Raw genomic sequence first — 24,167 nt, 5'->3', positions numbered from 1 at the left:
GACTTAGTATTCTGTATGTATTATATTTGTTGCACAACATATCTTTTTATGGTAAAGAATTTTCAAATTGAATTTGAATAAAAGTAAAATGAAACAAAACGTTGTCTATCTCGGTTTGTTTCTTTGATGATAATACAATGTACACATGTACTTGCATTTTACCAGTGGTTGCAACTTTTTGTATGCGTACCCTGTATTTGTATATTGAAATTTGTACACTTTTCAACTTCATCAACTCATGTTATCAATGGGTGCAAAAAGGAGTTTGCAGATGAATGAAAACATAACGCCTAACATTAGAAATATGTAAACATATACTGTATATTTTTAAAACAAATAAAGGATACACATTCATATAAGAATGGTTACAGGCAGTCATACATTTTTATCAATCTTCTCATTTCGTAATAGGCATCCACAATTGGTACACTCCCCTTATAACGAACACGGATATAACAAAATTCCGGACACATCAAAGTGAAATCAAGTCTTGAGAGCCTTGAGACTTAGATCATTGAGTTTAATAAGGTAGAGTCTCCTTTTTTTTTTCATTTCCATGACCACCGATTCTTTTTAAACTTATTCATCTGCAGCTACATGTTTATAAATGTAGGCCTACAGCAGAGCTACCAAAACTCACGCATTCTGCGTGAGACTCAAGCATTTAGGGGCCATCTCACGATCTCACGCATGGCACCCATTTCTCTCACGCATCGGGCGCAGTCTGCAACTTGGTCCTATATAATAATGAGCATAGCTCAAAAGATTAAAGTGATAGTTGCAAATGAAGGTATATTTCCCTTTTGTCTTTCAAAATAAGTAAAAAATAGTCACTTAAGTATGCACCTGATCGCACCATTAAGAGCTAAATATTGAAAAAGCTCCCTACTGTGCCAGTGGGAGGCCACAGGGAGGAAAAACCCCTCCCACACCCTCGCTTGTGCACACAGTAGCATGCCGAGATGCCGAGTCATGAAAATCTCACTCATAAAATTTTTTTGAACTTGGCATCCCTGCTACAGGCAAACCCATTGTGACAAGATACAGTTGTAACTGGGACTAACAAAATTCTCTCATTATACAAATTGTCATTAAAAGGAATTCCCATGGGTTGCTGCAGAAGATACACACGTGTGACTAGATGGTGACAGCACATTAGGCCCCACTTGCATGTGAGAAACTACTTTGACTTACTAACAAAACTGACTGGTCACACAGAATGAGAAACCACACACATACAAAAGCAGACACAAAAAAAAGAAAGAAAAAAAAAACCAAGAAGATCACTTTAAAAATGTAAGGTGTGCAGTGTAGTATGATACTGTTTGCACTGTAAGATTTTTAGGAAGACTGTCATACACCTGCTAATGTCAGTATAAAATATCTAGTGAAATAATATATGCAGTTGAACTTACACAAAGAAATTCTTGTGTATTTCAGGTGCTTAGAGCTGCGCAATTGCATACTTGTTCATTTACTTCCAATTCAAAGAAAAGACAGAATTTAATCTATATTCCTGCATGAAAATTTATGTTTTGTCTGATACATTAGAATGTTTGGCCTGCACAGAAATCATATACACACATGCATTCAAATGAATTCAGCTAATACAGCGAACTCCCAATATAATGAACATGGTTGTAATGAAACTCTTGCTACAATGAAATAAAAATTCAGGTCTGAAAATTAACATCTATATATCTTCATACACTATACTGTTTGGTTATGACAAAATTTCGATATAACGAAAGAAAACGGCTGGTTTCAAGGATTTTGTTATGATAGTGATACACTGTACTACGGCGCATGCACACACACACACACAGACACACACTCGTACCAGGGAGGCACCACTGACAAAGTACACACTTCAACCCATTCATTATATGTCGAGAAAATTTTGAAAATATTTTCCAAGGTTATAGGATTCACACTAGCCAAAAGTAGCACGAAATACGCAAAGAATTAAGGTACCACAAATATTTCCACATTTCTAGTACTAAAAATAATGATTTATAAATGACTGCTCAATGTACAACATACACAGGAATTCTGCAGCACTATATACAGAAGGGCACTTGATATGCATCATTAACATTTGTTAAGCTTCCACACAAGCTTCAAATCAAAACCTTTGGCAATTCTGCTAAAAAGTATCATACTCGGGAGATTCCTACAAACAGACTGTTCTGTGCTTTCTGTGCATAAATTTTGATATTACAGTGACACACATTCCTGTTAGTTTTACCCTTTTGTCAAAGTGCGTAAATAATAACCCCCCCCCCCCCAAAAAAAAAAAAAAAAAAAAAAAAAAAGAGAGAGAAAAAAAATCAGTATATGTATTATCATTACATGTTCAGAACTAGTATTGCATATACTTTGGCTGAGGTCTATGGTAAATGTGCAACTGGGAAATATTACAAAATGATAAATCATCTCAGTCATATCAAAGCATTGATTTTATTTTCAGACGGAAAAGAAATAGCAATATAACATGAATATAGTTTTTGGCCAGAAGGCATTGATATAAACTTGTATTAGAGTACTATGAATACAGTTATCAACAGTATCATTGCGTAAATCACATTTCAATCAATATATACTATAGATGCAGAAAGAATGCACCATACCCATGATCCATGTCAATTTACAACTTATCTGAAACTACAGTCAACCCTGCCTAACTTGAATCTATTTGGACTGAACAAATGGTTTGACTTAGAGAAAATTCAGTTTAAGAGGGATTAAAATGAATTGAATATAAAGAGAAGAGGACTTGAAAAGACCTTCGACTTAGGTGATTGTTTGACTTAAGCCAGGTCGACTTAGGCAAAGTTGACTGTATAGTGCATGTACATGAAGTTACCTCCCACTAAAAAGTACAAGTTACATTATAGATAGACAGGTATCTATTGTATATACAGTATTTGCAAGTATTGCATGAGAAATGCATATAAATGCACAGATGTGCCTCCCTTACTGTTGTTAGTGAAGGCACCTTGTATGCATTATGGGTGTGTCACATCACCCTTTCTGCTATTATCTGGTGACAAAGAAGATGCACCTGTGTGCATCAATGTGGTGTCCGCTGTGTATGCCTTGGGCAACATCCCACACATTCAGGAGTAGCTCCTTGTCCACTTTGTTCAGCCCCGTCCCACACATCCTCAGCTCCACCAGACCGCTTCCCACCGCCCCACCCCCACCACCACCGCCTCCATTCAGTTCCTCCGCTTGACCACCCTCCCCTGGCCCTGGCAGGTGTTTGGCAATGGCTTCCAGGAGGGTGGGGTCCACTGGAGAATGGAGACTGCAGGCGGAGAGGTCCAGCTTGGAGATAGAGATACCCTGGGCATGGAGTGAGTGGAGCAGGTGCTTGATACCCTTGGCCGTCAGTCGTGGATTGGCTGAGAGGTCCAGGTACTGCCAGTGTCTGCCGCTGGGATGCAGTCTGTAAGGTTTTTACAAAGCAAAGCTGTACCTTGTGGTGTTTCTTGACTCACTTGTTTGACAATTAAGGGACAAGATGCAAAAGAAATTGATACAGTGCACTCCTGTTATAACGAACACAGATATAATGAAGTTCCGGTTACAATGAAGTAAAGTTTAGGCCGCATCATTATTCGCTCTTTGTTTTTCTATTGTTTATTTGATCAGATATAATGAAATTTCGATGTTACGAAAGAAACTGCCGGTCCCGAGGACTTTGTTATAACGGGAGTCCACTGCATATCAAATTGATTGGAAATGATTTGATGATATCAAATTGATCGGAAATGATTAGATGAAAAGCAGAATCTGGTGGTATGGCAGATAAATGAAGACACTGAAAGACACTGATGATTCAGTTCCAAGCCCCATGTGTAGTTTTATCTACATACCTGAGACCGTGAACACTACTAACAGCTTGCAACTTAATGATTTGAATAAAAGGGAATGTGTAGCTCAACAGGATTTTGTAATCACTTATAAAAGATTCTGTCAGCATTTATCTGAAAGCAGTTTTGTGCACGCTTGCCCTCACAAGAATCAGGCTTCCTGTCATCATATTTGCTCTTCTTTTCTCCTGATGGTTTCATAAAAAATAAGAAATATAGTTACAATAACATTGATATGATCCATCAACTTACCTTTTCAAGTAGTCAACATCTACATCAGATAAATGGCAGCCAGAGAGACGTAAATTCTCAACGTTGATATTCTGTGGTCGTTTGCGGAGATGAAAAAGGGAACAGATTTTTACAAATACAATAAGCACTGCCAAGGAAGAGTAGGAGGAGAAAGGACAATATTCAATTTGATAAATGCGATAGCACCCCCAACATAATGCTAATCACATTTTTGTACAGTAACATACATGAAGACATGATTGCAAGTCAGATAAGAAGTGATCTTAAATGGCACAGCTGCACAAAACTGTATCCTAGTGATCCAAAGCCATAGACAAAAAGACAACTTGACTGCAAGTCACATGTTTGTCCATGAGTAAGCACATACCTGTGAGAAGAATGTAGCTAAGTGTCTAGCCAGGTGGATTCCATCCCCCTGGGAGGGAATGATGTTGCAGAGTTCTAGTCGTTGAAGGGTGCCCCCTGCCAGGCAGCCTAGGAGCAGTTCTACTCCAGTGGATCCCAGCCGGTTGTAGGAGATTGCCAGAGTGTGCAGGCACTTTGCTCCTGTTTAGAGAGAGGGTAATGATAAGTACATATGAACGCTGCATGGCACTGTATGATGGGGGGGGGGGGGGGGGGGGGGGTCACATAAAGATTGCAAAAGGTTATGTAGCAAAGTTGTTTAACCCCTATGTCTAGATGACGGGCTATTCAAATCAACCAATACGGGGCAGTATGTGATTGTCCTTTTTGTTATTGTTGTTGGGTGTTTTTTTTTTTTTCCAGACATGGCTTGTCTGGATTTAATGGTAATGTGGGATGCTAGCTACCAGACAGTGGTATCAGGCGTTGTTATTGCTTGTATTCAACAGCCTGCACAGCATTACTTTGTAGTGAAGATGGGGAGTGACAATCACATGCAATACAGCTATACATAAAGTAGAAAAACTGGGAGAACAGATCATGTGTAGATGTGTACACACTATCGGGGATATGACTTGCTACTAGGGTAAACATTAAAGTAATTGACAAAATTTCCAACGGTACATATTCCAAAGATAATTTCAAGGTTTTGACCACATATGACCCCTGTAACACAAAATACAAAACAGTGGCTGACCAAACGATGACAAATGGAAAATACAGAGGGGTGCTTGGGTGAATGCTTTACCCCGGAAAGCCTCCACAAGTCTGTGCCGGTGAAGCTGGAAAAACTTTGCGGTGAGGGCACATGATCTGATCGTCAGCGTCGCCAGCAGAGGGCAGTGTTTCACAATGATGGCTAGTGAGAGGGCGCTGGCATCTGTGATGTGATTGTAGCTTAGGTCGAATTCTTCAAGCATCTGGAAATGACAATATATTTGGTGTCTGATTTACACATATTTTTTTCACGATGACCTTAGCTCATGTTTTTAAAAGCAATGTAAATCTCACCTATTGCTTGTAATGGAGCTAGTATGTAGTAAATGGTTCATTGATATCTTGATAATTTTGTTTATACACCTGTAACAACCTTTTCAACAGTCAAATAAATAAGTTTGCAAATGATCAAATTCAAAAATTCAAGGAAGTTCACTAATTTAATCCACAAATTCTCATGGACACAAAGAAGATGTACTACTACGTTCTTTGTGGGTCAATGTAGTGATTCCTTTCAATAATATTCCTAACATAGATATGATACTAGAAATGTGGCAGATTTAAGAAAGTCTGAATAGAAATTAACTCATTGTATCAACAAGCAGCTTGCAACATTTCATAGTTTTTTGCATAACATCACGGTCATGAAAAGGCATTTATCTTACTACAGGTCCAGATTTTGTTGAGATGTAGGATTATCATACTACCTGCTATGTAGGTTCCATGCTACAGATTGAATGTTACAGGTGACAGCTGGTAGACTTATGAGATATAACAGAGCTATTGTCTCTCTGATGGGCAACTAGACGTACCTGCAATGGTCTCTCCCTCGCACTCCCTGCATCATCACTGCCCGTCCTATCTGACCCCTCGAGGATGTCTGACACTGACCTCAGTCCCTCAGAGGTCAGCTGGTTGGAGGAGAGGTCAAGGTGGGTCAGGCTGGGCAGCGTCTGGAGGGCCGAGGCAAGCTGCGGGGCCAGGGAGTCGTCCAGCCGATTCTTTCCCAGCAGGAGCTGTCTGAGAGAGTACTGGCACTGGACGGCTGAGAGGAGGGGACCCAGGCTGACTGGCCGCAGGTTGAGGTCGCCAAGGTCAAGGGTCGCCTGGTGCTGCTGCTGATGGCCCTGGCAGTCTTGAAGCCTTGAGAGGACTGTTGGGTGCTCTTCTGTATCTCAGCAAAAACAACCAATGAGAGTGTTTTTTGTAAATGTATCTACCATACATTCCCTATTAGTATCATCACAAACTAAAAATATGTAAGCACACAATGTATGGTAGAGTCGGGGAGATGTTCTTCCTGGGTAGGGTGTAACACACATACTACTAGATTTACAAATGATGCTACACCTGTCAAAAGTCATGAATGTAGTAGCTCTATGGGACATCAAATCAATTGCAAGGGATAGCTAAGGGATAGATGGGCTAGATATTGCAGACTGATGTCACACCAGTCAAACAACTCACCAGTCTTCATCCGCTCACAAGCCTTCCTGTAGCGTTCAGTCAGAGGCGGCAGGTCCCATGAATCCACACGACCAATAACCTACAGCATCGGAACAAAAGGGAGACTATAATTGGGGCTGGCAACAATTTCATCTTTACAAGATTAACAAGTAGACACAATCAGCCTGAAACAATCACTGCATCAAAACATTTAGACTACCTTTTGTTTAATAAATCAAAATGAGTTCAGTAATATTACACATATGCACACTATGAACACTCACACAACTCAAGCCTGCCTTGATAAAGTTTTTACGGTCAAGAAGTGCTCATCTTACCATTTCGTTATTGTTCAGCAAGTCTACGACAGAGTCGTCGGGAGAGAAGAGCGCTCCCTCAGCAGTACAGAGAGAGAGCTTGGGTCTCAGCCCACACTGTGAGTAGTAGCGTCTCGCTGCCTGCTCTGACAACCACTGCATCGACGGCCTCTCCCTGGTTATTTCAAGCAAACAATAAAATCTTGCTCTCACATTATGTGCATTACAGTAGGGTAGCCTGCCTAGGAGATGAATATTTTACTTCAAGTTATGTAGCCTGACTTTACATTCAATATCCAAGCATTTAGACATTGTGGGTAAAACATTCTGTCCAATGATGCATCCACAGTGCATGAAATTACAGAAGTAATAATGACAATCAACATTCATACAACACCGTATGCAAAATTTTCCCTACATTGGGGGCACCATGAGACGAGGCTTTATCATATAGCATTTACTGCCAACAGAGAATGCAGAATAGTTGCTTTGATCACATGACTGCCATGCCAGTTTAGATCTGTTCTTCATATCATATCACATATACATGCATCAGACTTTATTGGAATCAGTATACTAAGGTCATTGTAAATCAACTATAAGTAAGACAGTAATTTGATTTGTATCATTTGATGCACATCGGCCAAATTTTCTCATCGAATTTGCCCTTATTTTACTAGAACTTGAACAATGTAGATAAAACTATGAAATCATAGAGAACTCTGACAAACATCACAAACATTGTGACCACTTATGTCATTAGATCATCAAGAACAGCACCCTTTGTACTCTGAATATACCCCTCTGATATTAGCTTGATGTTGTGTGTGTTATTAGGACATCTACCCATATGTGAACAGGGCATGGCTGTAAAATTGAAAAAGCTAGCAATATTTCACATATCTTTTATATTGAGAGCTGATCATTCCTGAAAGATGTAAATATAAAAGGCTAAAAAAAAAGCCAACTTGTAACAGACTGTTCTCAAAACGACCTTCTTAACACTAACCACCTTAAAATCCTATTGACATTGTCTATAAACATATTGTCAATGAGACTGAAGGGGTAAATGGGGGTAAATGTCCTTAAAATAAATGCATTACAGAATCAAATGACCGAAGTTAAGAGGATGGGTGAATCACCTGAGACTGACTGGAACAAGGAAGAGCTTGTCCTGGATCTTGACCTGTACCCTCATCATTGATGATGGTCCAGGCAGGGGAGGTTTGGATGAATCCCCTCCGCTGACTGGATGATCATTACGACTGACTTGTGTGGTGCCCCTCCTGCTACGTTGTGTTGCAAAATCTTCTATACTACAGTCATCATCACCAACGTCATCATCAAGGGCCACAATATCTTCTGCAGGCGATGCTGGTCTTACCGACACCCCAAGGTTGGTCAGTTTGGTTTGCCTTGGTCTTGATTTCCTGCTCAGCTTGGAGTTTGAAGATCGTGTGGGAGCCTGACTGCCGTTTACTTGTGTATCTCCCTCTCCAGAGAATTGAGAGGGAGTTCTGTGGGGTTTCTCGTCTTTTCGCTGAGAACGTTCCGTGCCAGGCATGCTCCGAAAGGTGCCGTCAAAGTCCATCCTCCGCCGTTTGCTGGGCTGGGGGTCGAGGTCATTGATGAGCCAATCATCTCCACCTGTGTATTCCTCTTCAGGGATCAGTGCTCCGGTGGCTGGTGACAGAGGTTTCTGAGAGAAGGGCAAACTTGTGGGGGGTTCCCGCGACATCCGTGAGGCTGCACTCCCAATGTTGCGCATGACATCTTGGTAAGTCTGCCTAGCACTGGCTGGTTGGTCTACGTCCTCTTCGAGATGCTCCTGGTTCAGATACAGACTTTGGATGACATCCTCATCACAGTTATCATTCTCATCATCACTGATGTTAGTGTATTTTGGGGGAGCATTACCCAAATTGCCCCGTGACTTTAATACCATTTGTTTACTCTGTGTAGCTGTAACTGAATCTCTGCCCGTAGAGGAGGTCAGTCCAATTTCAATCTCAGGAAGAGAATCCCCTGACAGTCTTCTCCCCCCTGACTGCCTCCTTCTGCTGGGGTCACTGTCATCTTGGACATGTTCATTCCCACCACCTGCCACTGCATCACCATCACAGCTCATCTCATCCTCACAAGCATCCCTCCCACCACCATCACTGTCATCCTCACTGTCGTCTCCCAGTGACATCGCTGCATTCCTCCTGGAGGCCATGCCTGCATCTCTCGCCGAGCTATCCCTACTCCTCCTCTTCCTCATCCTACTCCTGCTCCCACTGTCTCCTCTCCCTGCATCACTATCTCTCCTTTGATAGGTCCGCACTGAGATGCCGCTCTGCTTCTCCTCCTGAGGAGCTGGTCTCTGTGAGACCATCTGAGATCCCTGACTGGAGTCCTCCTCCCTGTCATACAAGTCACTGTTGAGCAGCAGGGCTCGGGAGTTAGCTGAGCTGACCGGGGGGACCCTCTCCATTGAAAGATCTGAAATAGAGAAGACAAGCAAAACTAGTTTTCATAATTACAACTTTAAAGCTCTCTATTAACAGCAGCAAAGAACAGAACACCAACAACCTAATCATTCAATAATCTTACCAATCCAAGTTCACTTATGACAGCTTGAAAGCAGATCTTTATTCATTTTAAGGTCAATTCCAAATCATCCAAACAATTTAGAAGGACTGTAAAAAGAAAGTTACATCAGATGTGTAACCATAAAGGAAAGGAAAGAAAGAAAAGAAGAGGAGGTGGAGAGATGATTAAAGAAAGGGATGGAATACTCACCTCCTGGTGAGTCTTCTCGGAGAAGTCTGGCAACATCGAAGCACTCCTCCCGAGTGTCAGCATCTATCTCATTGGAGTAGTTGTCCAGCCATGTCTTCAGGGCATCCAGGGGAGTATTTCCCTGATCACATGAGCAATCAAAGATACAGTTTCAAATAATAACAATGACTCCAATCTTTACACCCCCTATATTTTAAAGAATATTATTCATACTCTACCAATCTGATAATACTTTGGCTCGATATCTTCACACTAACCAGAAATATTTGCTAAAGTTACCCAGCAAATGCTTCCCTGTTTAATTGCATGGATGAGACAAAGTTATTCAAACAAGAATCTGCAAAATACATCCTTACCAAACTTCCTAACTCCATATCTCACCATCCCAAATCACCTGCCAATAGAAAATAATGAAAGATTTTAACTCACGAGACTGTCTTTAGCCTTGGTGTAAGCTCCCTTTGAGATTAGAAGTTTGGCCACCACCCAGTTCCCACAATTCACTGCATCGTGGAGAGGTGTGACGCCGTCGCACTTGTCCCCACCCCGGTCGTTGATGTCCGCCCCCGCTGACACGAGGACATCGACGATCTCACAGTAGCCATAGTTGCAGGCTTCATGGAGTGGAGTCCAACCACAGTAATCTCGTGGGTTTAGAGGGTGCCCCTAACAAGATATGTTTCACATGAATTTCTTTTACAAATGATATTGGGCAAAATTGAATAAAAAATATTCATTGAGACTACATGTATATTGATATTAACAAAGGGATAATATGAAAGAAGTGAAATGCTCCTCAGCTGGAAGAAAAAAACAACATTTTTTAGCAGTGTAATTTTCTCACATACCTATTTGTTGTGAATTACAAAGCATGTAATCAGAGAAAATGAAGCAACAAATTTGCCTTTCATCCTGTTTATTTTTTGTCACTTACAATTGTAGCTGATAAACTGACCTAAAATGCATCAACATACAGCTACAAGAAAAAACAACCATGCTTCTTCCACCCTTATCTTTTTGGCACTTGATATTTTCTTAGTATATGAGACTGAAAGCATGTAGGATCATGCAGGTTATATTTTTCAAATCTAAAAGGCTAGTCAACAGTGCCTTTATCTGAATTCATGACAAAGGAAAGCTTGATTTAATGTATAAAGGGCAAAACCTGCTGTGGCCATCGATGATATTAACAAACCCAGTGGAGATTGAATTCAGTACCTGCTGCATCCAAATACAGCGGAAACTTGAAATATTCAGTTAACAGGAATGAGTATGGTTTCAAAAAGAACATATTCCTAAAATGGACTTCAATAAATGTCGAAGCACCCCTTGACATGCTGAATAACAGCCTAGGGCACATGCATGAGTTTGAATTTATGAATATATGAATGTGAATTTGGCGCATTCGCATGCTTTATCAGTATCATGTGACTCAGCCCAACTGAATCCAGCATTCTAGACTTTCAAAACTTTTAGAAAAGTGTCAAATTTGTATTCCAGTCATGTGATACTAAAATACACAAGTCAAATATATCACTTTGACTGTGGTGTACCCCTAATGAATGGCTTACAGGATGCTGACTGCAGAATAAATGTACGGTATCCTCACCTGTTCAACCAGCTTCTTCACTTGCTTCAAATTGCCTGCTATGCAGGCTCTGTGGAGCATGGATTCCCCTTTTTCATTCAACTTAGAAAACTGCAAAAAAGAAGACATGTGAAATGATAAAAACGGCAAATCTATCACTTTCTAAACAGGTCATATGATTACACTAAAAACCTTCTTTTATGGCACTACACATGCACAATATGTCAACCAGTAATATATTTCTAAAATATCATTTCATTTCTATCAACAAATCAAACATGTACCACATTCAGTTCTTCCATAATAATGAAATAATTAGAAGTATACATCATAAAAGTCATTTTAGTGCCTAATATCTGTTTAGCAATATCATTCTGCAGTAAAGAGAACAATATTTTACAAAATATTCTTTGAGGGAAAAAAAGGTGGAATTGAATGAACAAGAGTAGGCCTCTGCACTTTTTTTCACATACAGTGCACTCCTGTTATAACAAACACGGTTGTAATGAAATTCTGATTACAATGAAATAAAAATGCAGTCCACAACATTATCGGCTCTACGTTTTTTATTGTTCGTTTGTTCGGATATGGCAAAATTTCGACATAATGAAAGAAAACTGCCAATCCTGAGGAGTTTGTTATAACGGTAGTCCACTGTATCTAAATATCTAATGAAACCCTATTTCAAGAATTGTTCAGTATTTTTATTGAGTTATTGACAGGCTTAGAACTCCATGCTGAAACATACCTTGTTTCTTTTGACTCTTTCAGAAGCAGTCGGCCGATCATATTCTTCATCTGAACCTGAATCTACAAAACAATAATTCACAACCATGAAAGCGTTTAAAAGTAAGACAATACTACTCAATAAATACATTCACAGAAGTTCCAGTGCATTTCAACAGAAGTGAGTCTTAACTGTCTGATTCTAGTAAGTACATTTTAAAGGGAACAGAAAACTTCAATAGGCAATTTTTGATCCACATGATATATTTGCATGTGAAGTGTAAAATCACAAGAAACAACTACAGACATTTCACATCAAAAATAAAAAGTGCTCCTCATTGTTCTTAATTTCAATGCATTCATTATAACCTGTAAGATTTTCCTGTGTCAGAATGTCACACTCACAAGTGGAGTCGGTGATGATCAGTGGTATGCTGAGATTGACAATTTGACATTAAAGCTTCTGATAGAACAGTCCCAATGCCCTTCATCGGTTCTTGTTCTGTGAAGCCAAGTGGAAGACAGAGGGCGCTCTTTACCTGAATCCGACAGGTCATCCACTATGATGTCTTCAGAGTTTTGGAGCTGCTCGGAATCCTCTGCCCGGCCACCATCGTCGTCATCGACGTCATCGTCGCTGACCTCCAAGTCATCGTCCGAGGCCATGTCGTGCTCCTCCCTCAGGTTTCTCAGCATCTTCTGGGTTGGCCTCAGGAGGTGCTCCATGCTATGCTTCTCAATCAGCAGAAGTTGATCCCTCAGGGCCAGAACCTGTGGTTGGATGGTGGAAATCCTCAGTCAGAGCCTCTATTTTAATCTTTTTTTTTTCACTCTATGACATTATGCAAACCAGGATATCCAAGAGATCTAGTGGAAATTTGAATCTGAGGCCTTATCTAGACCAGAGATGTGTACATACACAACTTCTTCTATTTTTCATTTTGCATATCACAGTGAGACAGTTTAAATGAATATGCCCTACACCACCGCATAATATCGGTAAGCATGAAAAGGTAACCTTTTCAACATGTGCCAAAATGCACCTTTATGTTTTTCTTTTAAAAGTTGCCCTTATAAAGGTAAAAGTTTTTACTTATATCTCTTTTGCTTTCTGTGTTTCATTTCTTTGTTTGTGCTTTCTTCAGTGGAAAGACTGTGCGTTTTCATATATGAATTTGTGATAAAGTTTAAAGAGTTGGGTGTTGAGCTTTAATAACCTGAAGAGTTGGGTGTTGAGCTTTCCTGGCACACTCCAGAGCTCTGGTGTACGATTCATTGATGACCTCAAACTCCTGGCCAGCTCTCTCTTGCATGTCTGCTACGTTCAGCCAAGTCTTGGTCTCCTAAATGAGGAGCAAAGAGAGAGAAAATGGTGTTTACATCGTTAGGAAGATCATCTGGACATCATGTATGGGTCTAGACCAATGAACATGATGGTCATCAGACTGCCTCCACTACATGAAAGTAAAAGCATGAAGGCTGAAAGTAAAAGCATGAAGGTTGAAAGTGAGCTTAGCTCAGCATTTCATCTAAGAGAGAACAGCTGTTTTGGTCACGTGATCATGACATCACTAGCATCATTCTCCAAACTGGTTATAGCTAAACACAAAAGACCAGAAGCCTACTTCTTCTGGAAGTTAGAAGAATTGAAAATACATTTTTTGAAAGCCAAGAAACATCTTATTACGCAAAATGAATGCTGCATGTTTAAATATACCCTTAAATTACTTTGAATTGATAATCATGATGGATCATTATACTTTTCCTTTTGTTCAATACTAACCGACAACATCACTAACAGGTTATAGAAGCCACAATTTCAACACTGAACAGACACACAGTCAAAAGTGCTAGTGTGCACACAGCTTAATTTGCACTTTCCAATGTGTAACAATGAAAATGACAGTTCAATACACACAGCAGCGTGTGTACACACACTGCACTGTTGGTACAATGTTCATCAGTCATTCAGTGAATGTCTGTTTGTGGTTTGCCCAATTGGCACAAAGCAATTAGGCTAGAAGTCCGGCAAAGGATCAGTAACCTACCTCCTTGAGATTTCCTTCTCTCAGTCTAAGCTCATGTCTGTACATCTCTATCGCCTCCTGAAAGCGACCGTCGTCTGAGTAGGTGGTGGCCAGGGACACATAGATGGAGGCCAAGATCTTGGGGGGCTTCCCCACCTTCTCGGCACTTTTGAGCTGCAGGGTTAAAAATGATGAGGTTCAACATGAAATCAGGCACAGCCTTGATCAGAAACAGAAACATGGGGATGCCATTATGGCAGGATTTCACAAGTGATACTAGAGAGCACCGAAAGAAAGAAGACCATAAAAAAAAAAAGAGGAATTTTTGCAATACAGTGCACTCCCATTGTAACGAACACGGTTATAACAAAATTTCGGTTACAATGAAATAAAAATTCAGGCCGCAACATTATCCACTCTATGTATTTTTATTGTTTATTTGTTCGGTTATGATGAAATTTCGATATAACAAAAGAAATCTGCCGGTCCCAAGGACTTTGTTTTAACAGGAGTCTACTGTACTGTGTGCACAAGGTGAAAATTGAATACAGCACACATTTTGGACAGGGCAAAAAGGAAAATAATTTACTGGATAAGTTGAAACAAGGAAAAGTAGAAATTACGCGGTGCGTAACATATGTCCCCGCCGGAAGTAGCATTTTGTAACAAAATGTGCAATATAGGTAAAAAATCAAGGTCAAAGGTCAAAGAAGTCAAAGGTCAAAATTCTGTGTAGAAGTTTTGAAGCCCTCACCTAGTGCCATCACATAAAGCAAATGGAATCGAAATTGGGTTAGAAATGGCGAAGGAGTAGCATTTTGTAGCCAATGTACAATATAGGTCAAAAATCAAGGTCAAAGGTCAAAGAAGACAAAGGTCAAAATTCTGTGTAGAAGTTTTGAAGCCCTCACCTAGTGCTATCACATAAAGCAAACGGAATCGAAATCGGGTTAGAAATGGCGCAGGAGTAGCATTTTGTAGCAAAATGCACAATATAGGTCAAAAATCAAGGTCAAAGGTCAAAGAAGTCAAAGGTCAAAATTCTGTGTAGAAGTTTTGAAGCCCTCAACTAGTGCCATCATATAAAGCAAACGGAATCGAAATCGGGTTAAAAATGGCGAAGGAGTAGCATTTTGTAGCAAAATGTACAATATAGGTCAAAAATCAAGGTCAAAGGTCAAAGAAGTCAAAGGTCAAAATTCTGTGTAGAAGTTTTGAAGCCCTCACCTAGTGCCATCACATAAAGCAAACGGAATCGAAATCGGGTTAGAAATGGCGAAGGAGTAGCATTTTGTAGCAAAATGTACAATATAGGTCAAAAAATCAAGGTCAAAGGTCAAAGAAGTCAAAGGTCAAAATTCTGTGTAGAAGTTTTGAAGCCCTCACCTAGTGCCATCACATAAAGCAAACGGAATCGAAATCGGGTTAGAAATGGCGAAGGAGTAGCATTTTGTAGCAAAATGTACAATATAGGTCAAAAAATCAAGGTCAAAGGTCAAAGAAGTCAAAGGTCAAAATTCTGTGTAGAAGTTTTGAAGCCCTCACCTAGTGCCATCACATAAAGCAAACGGAATCGAAATCGGGTTAGAAATGGCGAAGGAGTAGCATTTTGTAGCAAAATGTACAATATAGGTCAAAGGTCAAGGTCAAAGGTCACAACTGAAATTCTGTGTAGAAGTTTCAAAGCTCCCATGTAGTGCTATCATATAAAGCAAACAGAATCAAAATTGGCTCATAAATGACAGAGAAGTAGCAAATTGAAGATTTTGATCACACACGGACGCACACACGGACACACGGACACACGGACGGACAGACGGACGGACACACGGACACACACACGTACGGAGCCCGTTTCATAGTCCCCTGCTCGAACTCGTTCGGCGGGGACAAACAAATATAAAAACATTCTCTGCAGGTGCTGTGGAGGGAGAAGCAGGAAACACATACAAATACCAACAAGGTAAAAATGAGTCTGTATCATAGAGAACAGTCTGAATACCCCTCTAATGTTAGTTTCAATGAGAAATAAACACATTGTTGATCCAAATACTTCATGCAGAGATGTTGTTAAAAATCAGGACAAGTTGATGAAGTTTTTGATTGAATGAATCTACTAGTGGTAAGTAGAATACCGCAAGGACTGATTTCTTATCATGGCGAGGAATACAGAGTGAGTCAATGTACATTAACTTTTCAACAGTAATTTTCTGAGAGGATAGATTTCTCTCTTATTTCAGTGGTTTAGGTACATCCAACTTGCATGAGTCCTATGTTATTCTAAAGTTGGGAATCGCTTCTTTGCACATTTGTAAAAACAAACAAACAAACAAACAAAAACAAACAAACAAACAAACAAACTGACGAGCCAAAACACACCGTCTTGCAACTATCTGTTGGTTTTGTGATAACTGATACTACATATTTGACTGAAAACCAAACATTGGTATGGCATGGAAGCCATGAAAAAAATCACCACCAGAAATGGAAAGAAAATGACACACACACACTAAACCTCACCTGTGAAGTGTAATATTCAATGGCTCTCTTGTAGCTATCCACTTTGCAGCAGAGGTCCCCTAGGGCCTCATACAAGGGTAACCGGGATTCTGCATCCTCTTCGGGCAGAGCATCAAGTCTGCTCTGCAGATCAGCACAGCGAATGGCTTGGACAAGGAAATATACAGATGACCAAGGGTGAGCGTTTCAGAGTAAACTCCCACACATAAATACAACATGATGCAATTCTGATTAGCACACATACATGTATGCGATACATATTCAGAGACATGTGCCAGGTCAGAAACTCTGATTTGATGATCAAAGAGAGCATCTTTGACTGACACTTGATTCGACTGGCCTTCAAGATCTATCACTTAGTACAAGATATGCAGAGCATTTCATTACATTCTCAGAATATACCACGACTTGAGATATAAACAATTTAAGTATGGTACATTGCACTCTTAGTAAATTACCAGTCTTTAGGGTCTGTATCAGAGTTTCTCTTTCCCTGCCCTTCTGAGATCCAAGCTTGTAGGCTTTCCTCAGGCTTCGCTTGGCTGCGTAAAAGTCACCGAGCTGGAAAAACACCTGTGTAAGAAAAGAGTTGTGCATCAGAGAAGACCCATTCTGAAGATTTTTCTAAACAGGAGTTCTTACAAGAAAGATTTATGTCTCTTTATCTTTCTACAATTTTGCAATTTACATGATTTTCCTAGACATTAGTAGGAGTGGTTATTTGGACCTCTTTCTTGGAAGAAAAACTACACCGTATTTTTCATGATAGAAGATGTATTTTTGCCAACACTTCATCATATTTCTTATGAGTAAGCTTCTTTATCACTAAGCTTCTTTACTTCTTTTCTAGCAAATCACACTTTCTGTTCTCAATATCGCTTTTTTTTTTCTCATTCTCATCACTATTGTATCATTCTGGCTGTCAGGATTGTGGTACATTTTAATACATTTGAGTGGGTTTATCTAATTAACATCATAGCTGGCCAATTACGGCTGAGTGCATGGACATAGTGAGTCAATCACCAAAACAGCATCCTCATCAAAATTTCCCTACTGTAGTGTTAACAGACTTATAAAGCAATGTGCATGATTTCACAGTATACTAGTCCCTTTCAATTCATCTTCAAGTAAGAGAAGGAATCTCCATAACTCACATCAGCAGAAGCACACAGACATTGGCTTTCTTGCTCTTTATTTTTCAGTTTCTTCGCAGCCATGAGGGCACTTTCCATGGAGCGGCCAGCTTTTGACAGGGACCCCGCCCTCTTGTGCAAATCCCCTAGGGACAGGTGGCATCGGATGAGGTCTTCCAAGAGGGTGTGTTTCCTGGCAGAAGGAAACAGAATGTGTAGTCAGCAAAGGTGCACTGACCATGCCAGTATGAGAGCTATAACATCATTGCAAACAAGGGACGATTTGTGACTATTTAGGCAGAGTTTTGATGCCATCAAGATATTTCTTTTAAGTCTGCATTGAATGTGATGTGGAGAAATCACACATCCCATATTCCAGGGTAGATGAACTAAAGATAGATGCGAATAGAAACCAGTCAGGATAAATAGCTAATAACCATAATTTCAAGATACTCTGCTCTCAAATTCATAAAACATAATCAATCATAATCTTGATCCTATGGCATTATTTCAGAAACAGCCACATTACAGACTACTGACTTCTAACTTCTGGAAAAATCAGTAATGGGATAATCTACCCTATTTGGACGAAGAAACCTTCCATTGCTTTTAAAATTTTCACGAGCACTTCCTTTCATGGATTTCATAATACACGACTATTGCAGCATCACAGATGACATAAAACTGATGACTTGCCTTTACAGAACAATCCCTTCCATAATCGTCCTGTGTAGATTAAGCGCCATGTTAACCGAAAAGATCATTATCATATTCAATCTGTGATGTTCACAGCGTAGTCTTCAGTTTGCACAATATCCTGGTCTCATGAGTTATTCACCTTTTCACATTTCACTTTCAGTCCACATATCCACATTACTTTTAGCATCCCTCAACAGCTTGCTTGACATCAAGGTGTATTGAGCAAGAAAAGGCCTCAGCATACTCTGAACTTACTCTGCAATGAAGATGGCTTTCTGAATGAAGTGGGCTGCATTCTTCCTACTGTCCAGGCTCTCGTGGACCAAGCCCAGGTTGAGGAGGAGTCGTGCCCGCATAACCATCAGCTCCTTCTCCGAGATCTTGGCGCGCAGCTCGGTGCCATCACATAACGTCAGACTCCTGTGCACACCACACAGTGGGGAAAAAGTTAACTTCATGGGCCTTTCCATGCTCTTGTCAAATATATGTATCTCTCTGCAAAATGCACCACTTCAGTCAATATTCTATATATATTCCTGTGCAAGGTCACAGTGCTGCCAATTTGTGCTCCAAACTATCTTAACTATTCAAGTTTATGGGGGAACTTGAAATGTGCCTGTTAACAACTTTCTGACAAAACATCAGTCTCAGTAGTCAGCACACAAAGAAAGCATGCATAGTTCTGAACTTTCTGCACATCTGAACATTATTTGACATTAGAGCTGATTACCACCATCTGCACAGGCAAATTTCTGACCGTGGAAAAGGCACTCTCATACCTTAGAAAGGCTTCCTGAGCCTTCTGCAAGGAGTCAATCTTCTCCCCTGCATTGGTCTCCGGATTATCTGCCCTACACAGGTAGGTTCTCCCGATGGTTGCCAGTGCCCTCTGCTGTTCCAAGTGGTTGTCATCGGATTCAGCCAAGCTAAGATGCTTGCGCTGGTGACGGAGCGCTCTGCTGTACTCGCCCAACTCATTGTAGCAGTCACCAATCTTACGGTTGGCCACGGCAGCACCAATGACATCATTAAGGGACTCCGACAGTTGCAACTCTTGGCGGTGCTCTTTTATCGCATCTTGATACTCCCCTTCAAAAATAGTTGACACAATTTTTCTTTTTTTGCATTGTAACAAAGACATCAACACAAAATAGAAATAGTATTCCAAAATGCCCAGATGATAACCTGACTTGCTCTCTGTACCTGACAAAAGTCAGGCACGTGAGGGAAAATGCCATTATGTGGGGTGGATTTCTAGTTACTGGTTCTTCCAAGGTATCCATCCTTTAAACGAATCCTGTAGTTCACTGTACTTTGTTAACAATAGTAAGTGTCAACAAAATTACATTTAACTAATATACATGTACAGATGGGTCTCATCATAAATCCACCTCATGCGCACATGCTGCAGAATACGGTCAGTATGTGGGGTGGATTTCTAGTTACCGTTGTTGTATTTTTAGATAACCATCCTTATGACAAATCCTGCAGTTCACTACACTGCAAAAGTGGAAAGTTTTGCAGTGTGGAAAATTTCGGCCATTTCGCTTGACCAGAAACCAGTGCGAAAATAAAAAGACACAAACATATTTGCACATCATCATATGTTCCACTAATGAATGTCTTGATTCCACCGAATTAAAAACATCATGTGAAATTCATTATACCCAGGCAAGCGCGGAAAACTAGTTGTGTGAAATTTTCCACTTTTACATTACTTTGTTAACAATAGAAGTACCCTTGGTATCTATAAAATTGCATTGAACTAATATACAAAGATGTATTATGTGTATATGGCTCTCATACGCACATGCTGCAGAAGGTCTGACAACTCTATCTCTCCTGCAGTAATAATGTTACAGGCATTACATTCTACGTTAATGGAGTAATGAAAATGAACAAATGATTATTATCAATTATATTGATATGATAATGATAATAATATTGATAATAATAATAATAGTAATAATAATGAGAATATTACTAATATAAGGTAAAATTGTATGTGTGAGTGGATAAGTGATGTAGCCATTGCCTCTGAACTCTATTCTGTTTGAGATATATGTAAATTATGATATACATACCACATCTTGCCAGAAGCTCTCCTATGAGATTACAGTATTCTGCCTCTTCCTTCAGCTTGCCACTTGACTGAGCCTTGGCCTTGCATCTTTCCAACTCTGTAGCACAGGACATCACAAGGAGCAAGTTTGATCCCATTTGTAAAACTGCAAGGTGTAATGGCTCTGCATTTTTACAAATGACACTAGGCCCTTACATGGTTGTACATACAGAAGTTTGTAACTCATTGTTGCCAGATGTATGACAGAGAAATGTGTTCAATTTGTAGAATATGATGTATGGTATTTTGCAAATCAGTAAGTAAGGAGATTGGATCACTCATAATCATAATTCAACATTAATACTTTGGAGAGAGTCTTCCACAAAAAAAAAGAAGACCTGGTGCTAACTGTACTGTCACATAAACATACATTGTCACTATCTTGAATACCAGATTTTCACCAAATGGCACAAAAATCACACAGAACACTAATAACATATTTCCAATCACGCATGTAAATTTGAACCACATTGGTTTTAGGGAAGAACTGATATTGATGTTGACTTTCATGAGCTTCATGTCATTGTCAATGAGTGCTAGATTTTCTACAGACAGACAGTGTACGTACATCTGGGCAATCATGCACTTTATGGACCTATGTGTATATTATTGGTGCGAGATTTTATGGGATATCACCTTGGCATACTTTTGAGATGAGGTACCGATATTCAATAGGGCCGCAAAGTGCATGATTGCCTACATCTGTATTGACTAAGATTGTTTTGAGTGACGTCATGAATGTCAAAGTCAAATGCTTCCTGATTTAACCGTTTTGGTTCAAATTTACGTGACTGGTTTTTCCTTAAATAATTTAGTTAGTAGTACATTTATTTGAAAGTAAATTAGCACCAAAAATCATTCATTAAATGCATTCAATTATGAAAGCGCTAGGGCTCAGCTAGGCTGATGATTATGTTTCTACTTAATTACTAAACCCTGCCATGTGCATTAACAGCACGTTGGCAAAATCGTGAAATCGGCCCCACCGCACCACAGTGCTTATGCACCCGTGCAATAGCAAATAAGGTTAGGTTTAGGGTTAGGTTAGGGTTGTATTTATGGTCTAATTGGCTGTTAAATTAGTCGAGGGACATTTACAAGTAGGAAGTCCTTCCGAGAATAAAATGTTGAAGAAGAAAGGAAGAACCTGAAAAGGGAAAGAAGTAAGGACGAAAGATGCTATGCCGTGGAAATCGGCCCCGTCGCTGTGTCAATCACGCGTAAACACTGTTTGGTGGGGCCGCATTGACAAGTTTACTGTGGAAGAAAGCCCCCCATATGCACTGCTGTGCTTTGCCTTTTTCTGAATCCACGGGTATTGATAACCACAGGAAAGCCGCCGTAGCGTAGGCCGTACACTAAACACAATGTAAATTTAAACACTCGTTGATATGTAGTTGGATGTACACTTCTAGGACTACTACTGAGTACAGCACAGTATACTACAGTGTAGCAGTCACTTTAATACTTAATAGCAAAACTGCTAGGTGCAGCATGCAGTGCAGTGCAGCTGCCATGCAGTGTTTACACGGCCACGGCAAGTATTTCACTTATCAAACCTACACGTTTATACAGGTACGGGACTAATCTTCTCTATCCCGACGAACAGTATTATAGGCAATGCTATACTACGCAAGCACTGTTCTTGTAGTCGAAAACAATCATATCCCGGAACTAGAACATGAAATGATACAAATTTTGAGCACTTACGTTTTAGCTCTTTTCGGTCTGCATTATTCATTATCACAGGTCATCGCTGAATCTACTCCAACGAGTTCTTCGTCCAGCTTGGCAAAATCGAGCTGCGATCCTCTCAAATTTGGCGCTTGCTTGCGCAAATGCGCAGAATTGAACGTAGGAGTCAATTTTTCGCTTGTTTAGCAGATGGTCGCTATTGCTAGCAGAACAAAATTCTGTCAGACGAACCTACATTGTATGGTAGCTTTAAAGGCTACCATAAACATTTCTGCTCCAAAAAATGTCACCTTTTTTTTTTTTTTAGACATGGATATTGGATTTTTTGATAGATATATATTTGATCAGTGTATGAGAATTTGATCAGTGTAGGGCCTAATCAAGGCCAGTTAGAAGTTAGTCTGACAGGAAATACTTAAATCTTACAAGTAAAACAGTCAAAATGCAGTGATGAAAACTTACTAAAAACATTCACTAATTGTTCCTGCAGAACACTTCATGTACAGTTGATATGAACATGCAATTGAGTGAGCTGATAATATGCCCTTATGTCACAAAATTTCATTGATCATGCGCATAGGCCCTTAAAAAAATGACGAAAATTCAATTTTTTAGTTATTCAGAAAAATACAATGTTAAACCTGGTTGAATAACTTGATAACTAACTTAATAACTAACTGAATAACTAAAATAATGACCTGTCAGATATATCAGGATTTGAAACACAGGCATAATTGGGTTTGAATGAAAAACTGGAAATTGAAACCACCTCTTCAAATATTCCCTTTAGATCCTCGAGTAGATCTACATGGCCGGCCAGCCGGCAGAACTGGGGGGGGGGGGGGGGGGCGTGGGGGCTAGGGCCCCCACACTTTTTGTGCACCATACAAAGGAATACAAGGTGTCATCACTTTGGGCCCCCCCCCCCCCCCCCACCCACTTTCTTTAACCTGGAAGTACGTAAGTGGCACTAAAAAGAAATAGATAGCGATCTTGAAGTGTGATCGCGGTAAGGTTTTGTTTTTCCGCTGAAGACCTTTTTTTTTTTTTTTTTCTTTGCTTGTCAGCTGAAGAAACCCGGAAATGGAAGGGAGAGAAGAGATGAGGACCTTTTTTTTTTTCTTTTTTTTTTTTTTTTGCTTGTTAGCTCATCAAACCCGGAAGTGGGCCCCCCACTTTTGAAAACGCTCCGCCGGCCTTGATCTACTACACATATGGACACTTTCAAATAACATGACTGACTGATAGTGGGCAAAGCACGAACAAAGACAAATTTGCTTCATTTTCAGGTTTCCAAGACTACTTCTCCTCTACCCCCCCCCCCCCCCCTTTTCACGTACATTTGTACAGTAAAACCAGGGAGGTGGGAAGAGAGTCTCTTCCCACCTCCCTGGTAAAACTGCCTACCTGTCTACGCAGTATGGGGGGGGGGGGGGGGGGGCTGACCTTTCTCTTCCATTATCATCAGTCTGCAAAATCATACCGATTTCGGATTTATATTGGAATTGAACCAAGAAGAATAAGTGTATACTGTATAAGCCAATCATTTCATAATCATTTCATTAGTATTTTATTGAAATAATGTTCAGTGACACAAAAAAGGAGTAAAGCCTATAAAATCCTGCAAAACCCACAACTTTAGGTTTTCAAAGTGCTTCGATATGTCTAGCTTTCAGACTACGTATTTCTATTGTTTAGATCTGGCAGCTCGACCATATCAATATAGAGACTGGAGGGAAGTACGCAGAAAATGCTGCATTCACAATGAAGGAGTTTTTGTTAGCATTCGTGTCTGTCGTTGCTGCTTTAGCAGTTGTCATACTGTTCATAATGTTTGGTGAGTTCATGTTTCCGTGCT

At 40.0% G+C, this 24,167-nt stretch overlaps 1 protein-coding gene across 1 annotated transcript; it reads right to left on the bottom strand.

Moving 5' to 3' along the window:
- Positions 1-3,039: 3,039 nt before the first annotated feature.
- Positions 3,040-22,355, bottom strand: LOC139720956 (tonsoku-like protein). The gene is made up of 22 exons (XM_071632289.1): positions 22,325-22,355; positions 20,577-20,672; positions 19,272-19,581; positions 18,748-18,912; positions 17,815-17,986; positions 17,119-17,233; positions 16,661-16,806; positions 14,162-14,314; positions 13,331-13,456; positions 12,653-12,884; positions 12,136-12,197; positions 11,409-11,498; positions 10,229-10,465; positions 9,800-9,920; positions 8,158-9,499; positions 7,037-7,190; positions 6,720-6,798; positions 6,065-6,420; positions 5,284-5,455; positions 4,498-4,676; positions 4,131-4,201; positions 3,040-3,451 (listed from the first exon to the last, which is right to left on the bottom strand). Exons 1-22 carry the CDS (start codon positions 22,353-22,355, stop codon positions 3,040-3,042), a joined length of 4,821 nt encoding a protein of 1,606 aa, XP_071488390.1.
- Between the last annotated feature and the right edge of the window lie 1,812 nt (positions 22,356-24,167).

The sequence above is a fragment of the Diadema antillarum genome, unplaced genomic scaffold, assembly GCF_040938485.1.
Source record: "Diadema antillarum isolate AM-2024a unplaced genomic scaffold, OU_Dant_1.0 scf00000012, whole genome shotgun sequence".
Taxonomy (NCBI): domain Eukaryota; kingdom Metazoa; phylum Echinodermata; class Echinoidea; order Diadematoida; family Diadematidae; genus Diadema; species Diadema antillarum.
Note: the sequence above shows the minus strand (reverse complement) of the source record. Positions and strands in the feature narration are given on the sequence as shown.

What these genes read in the sequence shown, in the direction of transcription:
- LOC139720956 (XM_071632289.1), bottom strand. Translation starts at nt 22,355, where the DNA reads ATGAATAATGCAGACCGAAAAGAGCTAAAAC. An exon ending in CCGAGAAGACTCACCAGGAG is followed by an intron (nt 9,500 to 9,799) that starts GTGAGTATTCCA and finishes TCTCTATTTCAG; the next exon opens with ATCTTTCAATGGAGAGGGTC. An exon ending in CGAGGGAGAGACCATTGCAG is followed by an intron (nt 5,456 to 6,064) that starts GTACGTCTAGTT and finishes TGTCATTTCCAG; the next exon opens with ATGCTTGAAGAATTCGACCT.